The sequence below is a fragment of the Saccostrea echinata genome, unplaced genomic scaffold (assembly GCF_033153115.1).
Source record: "Saccostrea echinata isolate AGI-Se365-2 ecotype Australia unplaced genomic scaffold, CSIRO_AGI_Sech_v1 ptg000008l, whole genome shotgun sequence".
Classification (NCBI taxonomy): Eukaryota; Metazoa; Mollusca; class Bivalvia; order Ostreida; family Ostreidae; genus Saccostrea; species Saccostrea echinata.
The window spans coordinates 682871-697419 of NW_026889757.1; the positions used below are offsets into that span (position 1 = coordinate 682871).

Here is a 14549-nt window from a genome sequence, read left to right on the forward strand (position 1 = left end):
CATATAAGAAAAATTACACATATTTCAATGACAACACGGATGACTCTGTATCAAACAGCAGAGGTGCTATTATGACATGAAACTCAAATCAGACAGATAACATTTTGTTTGATTATACGTGGGTCAATGTAAATAATCGTATCTTGAATCATATTATTAATGATCTGCTCTTTCAACTTTCGTTTTTTGATCAGAGTTGCTCAGCAAAAAAGGCCTATCTGAGTTACCTTACATAAAGAATACTTCCGGATTTGATCATTAGTGAATTTGGTATCATGGATCCTCGAGACGTCGCCTCGCGCGACTTAACTGGGGACAATACAGTGTTACAGAAAAAACTGATCGATGCAGTGAAAGAAGGAAGCGCCGAAAAAGTTACAGACATATGCGTTTCTCTCCCAAGGAATTTTGATATGAACAACGTTTTTGAAAAACCATTTTATGGAACCCGTAATGGGACACCTTTACTTCATCTTGCCTGTAGTACTAGAAATCCAGGGGAAATATTGAAAATTTTGGTCAAGTATGGAGGAAGTTTATGGTCGAACAAACTAGATGGTTTAAATTTATTTCATTATGCCTGCAAAAGGAGAAATGTGGAGGTTATACAATTCATTCTAGACAAGTGTCAGGATGTGTTATTCCTTCATAGTCTATCAGATGCTGGTTATGATGCACTCTTTTACGCAACAGAATCTTGGAAAAACGACCCAGAAGAAGGGAAAAATGTTATTGAACTCCTACTTTCCCAAGGAAATTTTAAGATTAATCGATTTCGAAAAGATGGATCGACTGAGGTGTTGAATGCTGTTATAGAAGGAAGATGCCAGTTAGTATCAATGCTCTGCAAGTTAGGGGCAGATGTGAATCTTGGATATCGTTCGTCTAAAAAGGCAATTCACTGGGCAAGCGAACGAAGTGGGTATCACGATATGATACAATTACTTATAGACCATGGAGCAAATAAAAACGAAGTTTGGCGCCACTGTCAGCGTCCTATACATTTGGCTCTCAAGCATAGTCTAACTAGAAATGCAGATGTTTTGCTGCGATCAGGAGTTGACATTTCTGGCTCAATAAAGCTTAATAACCCTAAGTACTTGTGGATTTCAACATTTTGTCTAGCCGCCATGCGATGCCCTTCACTAATTCCAGAGTTTCTAGCTCGCGGTGCCAACCCCCAAGAAATCCACTACACGAGTGGGTACTCAGTGATTGGATTTGCCATAGAAAATAGTGGTAGCCGAGAAGTGATAAAGTCCCTAATACAGAAAGGCGCTAACATCATGAAAGGATGTCATGGAAAATCTGCTATCAAATGCTGCAAAACATTAGGTAATTTCTAATTTAACTAGTGCTAATTGTAACGGGAACCGTTACAGATGTTCCCCAAACGGCTCCCCAATCCCTTATGATGCCCCATTCCCTACAAGCTTCAATAAATTAGACAATACTTTTGTAATATAGATGGACACTTTATTTTTCATGGTATTTCATTGGAAAACTACTCCGATATAGCCACATGGGTATTAGCCAATCAAATTTCAGCGCGTGTGCTTGCGCATGTTTTCTACATATTTCACATTAATTATCTTACAGTGTCTCACAATACATACATTTGTTTTAAATATTGAAGAATTTCATTGAAAAATAAGAGAGATATACCCTTTAAGTATTAGCCAATCAAAATTCAGCATACGCGCATGCATGGCCTTGCATTCAATTTTGATAGTATCATAATGTAGGAGCTCTATGTGCCTATCCATGTCATAAATTTCATCCTGTTTTGTTGAAAACCAAGGGAGTTATAGACATTTAAAGTTTCAACCAATCAGATTGCAGCACACCTGCATGCGCGTGTTTTCAAGAAATTTCCTATATAACATGTTGTAGCACCTTATAATATATACTTATATTCTAATTTTCAAAGTATTTTGTCAAAAAACAAGGAAATTATTGAGATTTTTGTATCAGCCAATCAGAGAAGAGCGCACGTGCATGTGCGTGAGGTCATGCTAATTTGACCATGTTATCTTGTCTAGACTACTAATATATCTTTATATTTTGAGTTTCAAAGCAATTCCTCAAGAAATATAAAAGTTACGGCTTCATCAAGTATATCAGTCATTTCACTCATTGCACGCGCGCGCACGTGCATGCATGTGCGCGCAAAATGACCTTCGTTCCGAACACCTACACAACATGCCTATTAACCCTAAAAAGGTTTCATGTCAATCAGATGAGTGGTTCTATGAGAACACTCCCGGACAAAAAAGTACCGGAGAAGAAAGTAGAAAAAAAGAATAATAATAATAATAATAAGAAGAAGAAGAAACAGAGTAAAAACAATATGTTCCCAAACTTCGTTTGGGGAACATAATAATCTGAAATGAAGAAACAGTTTATATTTGAAATCAAAAACGAAATGGCAAATATACGAGGAATATTAAATATCTGTCAATTATGCCAAAATGATTATATCTCTTTTAAATTTATACAATATTTTACTCCAAACGCAATGATAATTAAGTTTATGAGTACACATTGTGATAAAACGGAATAATTTAAATTTTTAACGTAAATCGTCGCTTTTTCAGCACAATTAAATTGGGCTTTAAGGTTTTCCATCCCTAAAAGGACCTAATTTGTTATCAATCACGTGCACGTATTTAATTATAACGCTCTGATATCAATTTTATAGCATTTTAAAGTAGAAAAGGATTTACCAAAAGTAATTTTCCAAAAATTTATTTATCTTTGCCCAATCAACGAAGATTACATTGATGTCTATGGGGACAAACGATATTTATACTTTGAAAATTCAAAAATAAGAATATCAATATATACATGTAAATGTTGTGGTGGAAAGATGCAATAAATCATTAAAAACAGAATAACATTTAAAACGATCCTTTTACCCGAACTAGAGAGTTCCAAGGAACGCGTGTGTCCATGCTTAAAAGCACCATTAAGGTTTTGCCAAAGGTCAACATGTCCAAAAATTTATTTTTACAATAGCTCCAAAACTATGTGGTTTATAAAATTAAAACTTTTACAGTTTATAAATATATCATTGATTAACGGATAGAAAGTATCACTTGATAACAAATACTTAAAGAAAGTATTTATCGAGAAAAATTCTTTTTAAAAAAATGCATATATTTTTAAAAAATACACCAAATTAATTCCATACTTTTAGTGAAAGCCATCATTGCAGAAACAATATGTGTTTATCAATGAAGGGCAAGTTGGACTCTAAAAAGTTGTTTTCCTTGTTTATTTTGTCCAAATGTTAAGATTTGAAACCGAAAGTACATTGCAAATGGCGGATTTTATAGGGGTCTTGTCTTTATACATGTCAAGCTTTCAATAACAGCCTTTCAGAGACCATTCACGTCCAACTTGCCCTTCATTGATAAACATATATTATTTTTTCAATGATGGTTATCACTAAAAGCACAGAATTAAGCAGGTGCATTTTTTTTAAAATATGCAAATTTTTTGGAATTTTTTTCCCTCAAAAAATATTTTTTTAAATATTTGTTTTTAATTGATACTTTTTATCTGTTAATCAATGATATATTTATAAACTGTAAAAGTTTTAACTTTATACCTCACATAGTTTTGGAGCTATTGTAAAACTAAATTTTTGGACATCTTGACCTTTGGAAAACCTTAAAGACGTAAATAAATCTAAGAGTGGTCATCTATTTATCTGTCGCTAATATTATAGTTCGTGCAAAGAAAAGATATCCACGGACAGAAAGACTTCGACAGAATATATGTGGTAGGTGAATAAAAATATGATTCCCCAACCCTGAAGAATAAAATGAATAATTGCATTGAAATTATTAGAAATACCAATTTGTCATTTAATTCATTGTTTAATCATTCAATACCCCAGATTCATGACTAGGGAGGTTTCAGTTTGTCTTTGCAATTGTCAGTCTACAACTTGATTTGAAGTACAGTCAATTTTGGTATGCCGATACCGATGTATTTTTATAGTATCTAAATTTCATTTTGTGTCGTAACTGTATATACAACAGTTTCAATGTACAGTACATGTATCACAAACTCATTAACATGTTGTGATATGTATGCTAGTTATCGAAATTTTGCCTCTCAAAATTCAAAAGGCGGGTTTTAAATTATAATATTAATAATAATAAAATTATTACATTGAACTTATTTTACAAAGTATAACTAATAATTTTTGGAAAGATACATTAATTGCCTTAAAAAATATAGAAGACAAAATGAAAATAGATTCCTGGGAAGATTTCATCTCTCAACCATTATGGCACAATAAAACAACCCTCAAAATTGACAATAAGCCCATTTTTTACTCTAAATGGTTTATCAATGGTGTACTATTTATTTCAGATTTGTTAGATGAGAAGGGAACTTTTCTAAAATTAAAAGAACTTCAAGCAAAATTTAATATAGAAACCAATATTTTAACCTATGCGAGTCTACAGAAAGTTATAGAAGTAGCTATGGCTGTAGAAAAAGTAAACAAAGAAAAATCAAACCCAAAGCCCATTCTACCTTCTTATTCAAAATTATTCTGTTTATCTAAAAAAGGAACAAAACCTATCTATAATATTTTGAACACAGAATATGCAGTACCTTTCTCAAAAGTGAAATGGAGTAAACATTTTGAAATTCAAGATTCCCTATGGGAAATGCTATACAAAATTCCTTTTCAATGCACAACAAGTTCTAAATTACAATGGCTACAATTCAGAATAAATCAACATATCTTAGTTACAAATAAAATTTTATATAAAATTGGTTTGAAAGATACTAAATTGTGTAGCTTCTGTCAGACATGTGATGAAACAGTTTTTCATATTATGTGGGAATCCGAATGTCAGAAGGTTCAGGAACTTATAAATAGTTTTACCATTCTTTGTGAAGCTCACAATTACATTTAAAGATACTCCTCTGTTATTTGATTATCTTCACTTTCTGAAATCGTCTTGAAATGTTACTTTGTAGCTCCGCTTTGACTCCAATTCTTAATATGTTCTTTAGATGGTTTACATTCATTCTTTATATCCTCTGAACCAGGTCACGGCACCAATGTGGTGACAGTTACAGTGAAGAAATACACTGCTACTCTACAGTGTTTATTCTAACTCATGAACTGTAAACTGTAAACAGTTGTGTACATGACATCATGGATACGTCCATTACGTCTTTCTATAATAAAGTCAAAATTGTGCATTGTATTCACTTAACATACAGTAAAAGGTATTTTGATACAAAGAAATATGGAGATAACGAACAGTATTCCAGCTCAAAAGTCCATTAAAACAATATAAATCGGGAGTAGAGCAAACACAGACCTCTGAAAATATCAGAGGTGGGATCAGGTGTCATGGAGGAGTAAGCATCCAATTCGGTATACTGATTCCGATTTAATTTCATACAACTCACCAATTTTTTTTTTTTAATTTCAGGTCTTGTGATAACATGTACATCATAAAGTTAAAAAAAAATACAGTTTAACATGCAACGCATAGAAATTAATTATCAAAGTACTGCTTCTCAAAATTCAAAAGACATCGTTAAATTAATTGTCTAGAAAAGTAGACCAAAGGTCAAAATAAAATGGACTGTAACACTGTTCTTTTATCAAAATGTTTGAGATAAACAGCGCACACGCTAAATAACAGGTACTTATTTCTCAGGGATCAAAGAATATGCTGTATATCAGCATTATGAATTTTTTGCAACATTGGTCAAAAGGTCAAGTTCAAAGGTACGAGATCGGTTACTTTAGCTTTTTACAAAGAAAAAACTTAATGCCAAACAATATTTGAGCATAATATATCAAATCAATACCTCTTGCAGTTCTCATGATATTAGGTGTGGCAGACATATGGACAGACAGACGTAAAATGATCCTTAAGTGTCTACAGGCCACACACAGGTTTTTTGTTTACCTCAGAATTTTTTGAATAGAGAGTACAATGCAATGATTGGCTTCAGAATAGGTGATACATGTATGTGTTGATTAAACTCATATCGGGTATTATGGACCAAAACACAGAGGGGGATAACCTCAACTTCATTTTTCTTTGCATGGGTCCTTGTAACCATATATTGACCCTGTTTTGAGTCCATAGATAAAAAGAACATAGTATTACATTAATCATTTATTACATGATTTTTAAAAAAGTATCCAATTTAATGATAACAACGAGACAGACAGTGCAGACATCTTACAGAGTTGACACAACTGATAAGGAATGCCTTTTCATAAGATTACGTCACAAATAACCAAATCTCTGAACAAGAATAGGTACGAATTCATAATTATTCTGCACACAGGGATATTCACGTCTGTGTGGTAATATTATCTAAACAATTTGATGAAAAACACATGACACTATCTCTAAAAGAATCTTTAAACTCACCGAAGTTCAGGAAAATATATATATCTATTATACCTCTATTAAGAATTCTCAAATTTGATTGGCTTGTTAGAAGGCTTTTAAACTCAATAATGACTCCAAAAAGTACCGTTTACAGCAATAATGACCTAGGAATCATTGCACGTGGGGTATAATGACCGGTCAATAAAATTAATGATCGCTAAAAATGACCTGTTAATCCAAATTCCATTCAAATTAAAAAAAAATATGCATACAGTAATGATTGTACATTACAAAAATTGCCGTTATAAAACTATGTATAGTATATTTAGGATACGGAACACGATTGGCCTTTAGATGCGTCATAACATTTATCGTTTTCATTGAAATTAACTTTCGTTACAATACAATGTCAAATTCAACGAACACAGACTCGGCTCTCTTGTACAGTAAAAGTCTGCACCAGATTGTCATTGTAGTCAGGAATGGTATCTGTGAATTTATAAAAATGCAATGTCACTGACAATCACAGAGTGTTTTAATAAATCGGCGGTGCAAAAACTTACAAGACTGGCAGCCGAAAAGTAAACAACTTCACTAGCAAATCCCGATCCCGATGGAACACTGATAACAGGTCTTATACATGTAATTGATTATTTTAGTAATTAAGCTTACAAAAATTGCCTTAACTTATATCGGTATAATAAAACAATTGATTACCCCTTATGAGTTCAACATGGTGAAATAAGGACCCTCGACCTGGCCCACTCGCTGACCTGACCTGACCTCGGCCGCTACGCGGCCTCGGTCAGGTCAGGTTACCTCGTGGGCCAGGTCTCGGATCCTTATTTTACCATGTTGACCTCATAAGGGGTAATTAATTGTATTATATATATATATATATATATATATATATATATATATATATATATATATATATATATATATATATATATATATATATATATATATATATATATATATATATATATATATTACATTTTCAATAGTGAAATACTGTGATTTATTTATAGAATAAAAGTGATATTCTCTCACAGTGTGAAAGAATACCAAAAATGATATTCTCTCACAGTGTGAAAGGATATCAAAGTAAGTAAAAAATAATTTCTGGCCTGTCATAAGATAGAGATAGTAACTAAGCATCTTGATAGAGCTGAAACTGCAAATTTCTTCCTAAATATGTTGCTAAAATCCATGCTATGTAATGTTTTCAATCTGACACACAATTTCTAAGCTATGACGTCTCAACCGCTCAACTATGACGTCAAGCTTATGACACTGTTAAGAAAAGACAGAGGCAAAGGGAAAATCATAGAAAATGTAATAAACAGAAAAGTCAATGTTTTGTAGATGAATATGGAATTTATTTCACTCGTGAGACAGGATTTTTTGATATTTTCACTCGTGCTTCGCACTCGTGAAAATATCAAAAACCCTGTCCCACTCGTGAAATAAATTCCATATTCATCTACAAAACATTGAATATCCTATATATATATATATATATATATATATATATATATATATATATATATATATATATATATATATATATATATATATATATATATATATATATATAACCTCTATTAAGAAATGAAGAATACTCAGATTTGATTAGAAGGCTTTTAAACTCAATAATGACTCCAAAAAGTACCATTTACAGTAATCATTGCACGTGGGATATAATGACCCGGTCATTATAAATAATGACCGCTAAAAATACCTGTTACTCTAAATTCCATTCAAATTTAAAACTTATTGCATACAGTAATGACTGTTCATTCCAAAAAATGCCGTTATAAAAATATGCATAGTCTTTTTATGATACGGAATACGATTGTCCTTTAGATGCGTCATAAAATTTATCGTTTTCATTGAAACTTTCGTTACAATGTCAAATTCAACGAATGCAGACTTGGCTCTTTTGTACAGTAGGCCTAAAAGTCTGCACGTTACTGACAATCACAGAGTGTTTTAATAAATCGGCGGTCCTAAAACTTACAAGACTTACAGGCATTGAAACATTTTATTTCACTTTATGGCCTCACTGCTCCTGGGTATTATTTAAACAAACAAAGTGCATGGTTATGATGCATAAGGATGCCTTTTAAAAAATTGTAAATTTCATGGCCCCAGGGTCAGGTTTTCTGGTGTTAGGGCGGGGCTCTATTGATTATATAGTGAAAATGCATTGATTCTTTGAAAATCTTCTTCTCTGCTACTGGAGATTATTTAAACAAACTAAGTGCATGGTTTTGATGCATAAGGATGCCTTTTCAAAAATTGTGAATTTCATGGCCCCAGGGCCAGGGGTTCTGGTGTTAGGGCGGGGTTCTATTGATTATATAGTGAAAATGCATTGATTCTTTGAAAATCTTCTTCTCTGCTACTGGAGATTATCTAAACAAACTAAGTGCATGATTATGATAGGCAAGGATGCCTCTTCCAAAATTTTTAAATATATGGCCTCAGTTTTTGGGGTTCTTGAGGAAAGGGGAGGGGGCTCTATTGATTATATAGTGAAAAAGCATTAATTCTATTAATTAATCAGTAATTAGTCCTGTCTGCTCCTTAGCGTTGTGCTGATAAATAAATTGCTTAGCTATGATGAAAATGGGAGTTTCGAACAGAATTTTTAAATCTTGTGGTCCTAGGGTCAGGGGTTCTGGCATAATGGGGGGGGGGGGGGGGCTTTTGATAATATAGTGGAAAAGTGTTAATACTTCGAAGTCCATAGTTATGATGATGAGGGTAACTCTTCCAAATTTGTAAATTTCTTGACCCTTGGTCTTGGGTTCTGGTGTTAGGGTAAGGCTTTGTTGAATCTGTAGTGAAAATGCATTGTCCCTGTGAAATTCTTCTCTGCTTCTGGGCATATCGGAAGAAAACTGAGTAAAAGTTTAAATGATATAAGTAAGCGTATTTTTACCAGATTTTTGAACATCTGGACCATTTGTCTAAGCATTCTAGTCCTGGGCAGGGCTCTATTAATTTGTATTCTACTGAGAGAAGTTATTCCCCTTTTCCGTTCACCTTTGATAATTAATCACTGTAAATAATGTATTTGAAAGGTTAATAGAATAAGATAATTATGCAAGAATGTTTATCATATAATTCAAAAAGTATTTTCTTAGTTTTAATAATCAGGTAGACCTGTAAGTAATAGATAAATAAAAATGGGACAAAAATAACTTATCTTATTAAAAGTTCTTCAAAGACCATAAGAGAGATCAATGCTAGAGGTCTTAATATGGGTTTAAAAATAGTACAGAAGCACTAATAGTTTGTTAATAGTCTGCATGGTGATAGTGTTAAGTGGGGGAAAGATTAGAACTTAAGTTATGAGTTGATACTGAATACTAGACTAATTATTTTGTTGATCCTGATCTTCCTACTTTTCTTGCTTTAGGGCAACAAAGCTTCATCTATCAGTGTATTTAACTTCTAAATTGTTGTATTATACTTAGGTGACCGTTAAGGCCCTTGGGCCTCTTGTTTTTTCTTTTGGGCAACAAAGTTTCACCTTTCAGTTCATTTTATACTCTATGCATCCTTTAAATTATTGTATCATACTCAGGTGACCGTTAAGGCCCTTGGACCTCTTGTTTTCTTTGGACTCTTTCTTGTGGAAATACTTTAAAATAATAAATATATTTTTGCGGCCGATTTGATGCTTTGCATCAATTTAACTTGTACATAAAATGTCACATGATCCATCGCTTCATGTGATTGAGAACATGGTGCAGTGGAAGTGAACCTTTTTGATCGAATTTCCTTCTATCTGCCTGGTAACTTTTCATTTTTAGCTCACCTGAGCTGAAAGCTGAAGTGAGCTTTTCTGATCATCCGTTGTTCGTCCGTCTGTCTGTCTGTCCGTCCGTCTGTAGACTTTTCACATTTTCAATCTCTTCTCAAGAACCACTGAGCCAATTTTAAGCAAATTTGTACAAAGCATCCCATGATTAAGGGGATGCTACATTCTTCAAATGAAGGGCAAAGCCCCCTTCCAAATGGAAATAATCAAGAAAAGACAAATATAGGGTGGGGTCATTAAAATCTTCTCAAGAACCACTGGGCCATAAAAGCTGGAACTTGTGTGGAACCATCCTGTGTTAGCGTAGATTCTAAACTGTTCAAATCATGGCCCCCGGGGATAGGGTGCTGCCACAATAGAAAATAGTATATAGGAAAAATCTTTTTAAAAATCTTCTTCTCAAGAACCACTTGGCCAGGAAAGCTGACACTTGAGTGGAAGCTTCCTAAGGTACTGTAGATTCTAAATTGTTTAGTTCATGGCCCCCAGGTGTTGGATGGGGCCACAAAAGGGAATCAAAGTTTTACATTATAATATATAGGAGAAATTTTTAACAATCTTATTTTCAAGAACCACTGGACCTGAAAAGCTGAGACTATATAATGTGAAAGTTTACTTAAGTAGTGTAAATTGTTCAAAAGCATGTCCCCTGGGGGCGGTTATGGTGGGGCCACAATACGGAAGTTATACATTGAAATATTAAGGAAAATTCTACTTCTCAAGAACCACTGGACCAGAACAGATGAAATTTAGATGACAGCTTCCTGAGGTATGTAGATTGTAAATTGTTCAGATACTAATCCCTGAGGTAGGGTGGGGCAACAATAGGGGATCAAAGTGTTAAATCGAAATTTATAGGAACAAATCTTAAAAAAAAATCTTTTTCACAAGAACCATTGGACCAGAAAAGATGAAACTTAGGTGAAAGCTTATTGAGGTAGTGTAGATTGTGAATTGTTTAGATCATGGTCCCTGGGGGTAGTGTAGGGCCAGAATATGGATTATGTAGGGAAAATTTTTTAAAACTCCTAAAACAGCAAAGCCATGATGAATCATATTAATGTGGAAGCATCCTCTTGTACCGTAGATTCATTTTTGTTCAAATCACAACCCCATTGTATAGGACCGGGTGGGACAAAAGAAAGGCGACAAATATTTTACATAAAAATTCCTGTTTATTGGGGAAAAATCTTATGCAGAACGGCAGGGCCTAATTGACCCAGGTGGGCATTGTGGTCTCTTGTTTTATTCACTTTAGATTTACATTTATTTGAAAGGCCAATTTTCCTTGAGCAGAGTTGGTTTATGAATGAGAAAACAAAGCTGGGTCATTTAAGAAACATTGAACCAAAGCAGACCTTAATACATCATCATAGTATAGATTCAAATTTCAAATCACAGTCCTTGGGTTTCATCAAAAGAAGGGGGCAAATTTGACAGAAATCTTTAGGAAAATATCTTCTTAAGAAATGGCAGGGCAATAGTTCATATTGATTATGTAGGTTTATTCGATATAACTTCTTTTTTTTTAATGCGATGTAACAATTTTTGAAATTTAAAATGGTTTCCTCTAATTTTGTCTGTGTTCACTAGGAAAAGAATAGAATCATTTTTTGATTGTGACGCAAATTGATTGCAAAAAATTACTTTGGGTTTGGATTACATCGCTTTTTTTCTAATTCTTGAAAGTTGAGATATAAGTAAGCGAGGATTATCATTCGGTTATGTCGTCAAAAGACACTTCTGTTGACGATATATGGATGATGATACATATTGGATGCACACTACCAGACTAGCTCCAGATACTGGACCTGACATAATTTTCCCGGAAGAGTGGCCAAAGTTAAAGTTTTAGTAGTAGGTTCATTCTTAAGTAACTATAAGCCCTATGTTGACCAATCTTGAGCAGATGGTCCATCTAAGAATGCACACTATCAGACTAGCTTCAGATGCTGGATCAGACCTACATTGTCCGGATGAATGATCAGGTTAAACTTTTTGGAGCAGGTCCATTCCCAAGTAACTATAAATATTTGGATCTAAACTTGTATGATTCATCTAGGTATGCTCACCACCAGACTTGCCTGGATGCTGGACCTGACCTACATTTTCCGAATGAGTGACCAGGCTTATGATTTTGGAACAGGTTCACTCCAGTGTTACTTTATGTCCTAGGTAGACCAAATTTGCAAGCATTGATGGTAAATCTAGGGATGCACACTACCAGACTTGATTGTGATTCTTGATTTGAGCTACATTTTCCAGATGAGTGATCAAGTTTTTGGACCAAGTTCATTCAGTTTAACTTAAGCCCTGCCTAAAACAAACTTGCGTTGATGATACATCTGGGAATGCACACAATCAGATTTGCTTGAGATGTTTGGTCTAACTAAATTTTCCGGATGAATGACCAGCTTAATGTTTTAGAGCGAGTCCAATACCAAGTAACTATAAGCCTATCTAGACAAACCTGCATGAATTATTCATCTAGGGATGAAAGCTATCAGACTTGCTTTGGATTCTGGATTTGACCTACATTTTGAGGATGAGTAACCAAATTAAAGCTGATTCGTTAAAGGCAGAGATCTATGTTTGTCCTCCATATTACTCTGCATTTTCCGTTAGCTGTATGGCCCTAATATAAGCTGTTCATTTGGTATAGGTTCAGTGTAAAAAGTTTTCATCGGTTTGGACGGACGTATTCTACATAGCTGTTACAAAACTCTCGGTAGCGACAAGAGTAAATGTGTGTTTTTTTTCACGACAGAAGGGAAAGTTACCAAAGAAACTTACATCAGTTGCACAGGTCAGTGCAGTACAAACAAACAGAAATACACCTTATCTGCTATTAAATGTAAGCAAATGTAATGTAATATAACCAATAAGAACACTTTTCGTCGATTCTACACAGGAATTCGACAAGAAAGCAGTCAGGTGTAAAAAATACGAAGGATTTACTTCAGTACTGATATCGGATATAGGAAAACTAATATGGCGTTTGTCTATTTACGTGTTTAGTTTTATATATTTTTTAAAAAAAGATTCATTCCAAGGTTAATAGAAGCCCTATTTCGAAACGTTTGAATGAATATTGCATCTAGGAATGCAGGCTACCAGAATATTTGCCTTCCTTAAGGAAACTAGAAAACCTACATTTTTATTTAAATAAAAGAAGTATCTGAAAGCATTAAAAATGCACATTTTTGGTAATCAGAAAGAAGATCACCTAAAAACTCATTCAAATGACATAGTTCTGAAATATAAATTTCCAAATAATTTGCAACTTTATAAATATGTTTAAATTTTGTTCATCAAGGAAACCATTTTACGATGGAAGCATGAAAAAGATCCAAAGTTGGAGTTTTCGTCCTTGCACAATTTTTAAAGAATAAATAATTATTTGATACAAAATAATAATTTTTTAGATTCTTTCCCTAAACAATATTTTTATTACATCTTTTGAAAAGCATTCTTCTAATCAATAAAGAAGATAGGCGAACAAGGCGAGTGCAATGTCTATAGTGCAACAAATAAAACATGAATGTGAAAAATAAATCTCAATTATAACAAAATTTTCCTTGATATTTTATCTAAAATTAAAGTATAATTCATGCAAAATCTCCATAATTTGCAAAAATCCCACTAGGATTGAAATTATTTGCCTTTGAAATATCATACACCAGTGTTTGAAATAACCGTGCGCCCGACCGACCGCCCGAGACGCACAAATTTTGCAGCGGGCGAAAAAATTTGCATGTATTGATGCCCGGCTAGACGAGTTAAAATTTTCAATAATTAAAATTCATATATTTGATAAATTTCTTTTATATCAATTAATAGTATTGGTAGTAAAATGAAACAAGCCAAGGGGAAGAATTTATCAATCTATAGTTTCTGGTTCGAAGTTATGGTGACTTGTTCCAGTCACATAATCAAATTTATAAAAGACAAGTATTTTCCCGGGCTAGTAGATCTTGGGCAGGACTGACAACTTTTACTAGTAGTCAGCCCTTAATGTCTGAGTTTTAAACACTGCATACACACACTAGAGAGGGCAAAAAAGATCATTTTCTCATACTATAACACAATTTTTCGATAAAGTGGATCCTCTGTCCTTATTTTTTAAAGTTTATCCTCAGAGTTTGCAAAAAAAATATCATAGTCTCCGTTTATAGAAGTGCAAAACCTGTAAAGCATCAGTTCTTGTATAAATTTTTGACAATTTTTTATCTTTAATTACCATCTTATACAAAAAAATAAAAAAAAGTTTTAACATTCTTGTAAACAATAACAAATTATGAAAAAGATTGATCCACTCCTCTGCT

General features: G+C 33.4%; 1 protein-coding gene across 1 annotated transcript in view; it reads left to right on the plus strand.

Annotated features, from left to right (window-relative positions):
* Positions 1-275: 275 nt before the first annotated feature.
* LOC133181121 (ankyrin-1-like) overlaps positions 276-14549 on the plus strand; it is a 32890-nt gene continuing 18616 nt past the window's right edge. The window contains exon 1 of the mRNA XM_061315663.1: positions 276-1335. Coding sequence (XP_061171647.1) covers positions 276-1335 — 1060 coding nt within the window. The remainder of the gene's footprint in view (positions 1336-14549) is intronic.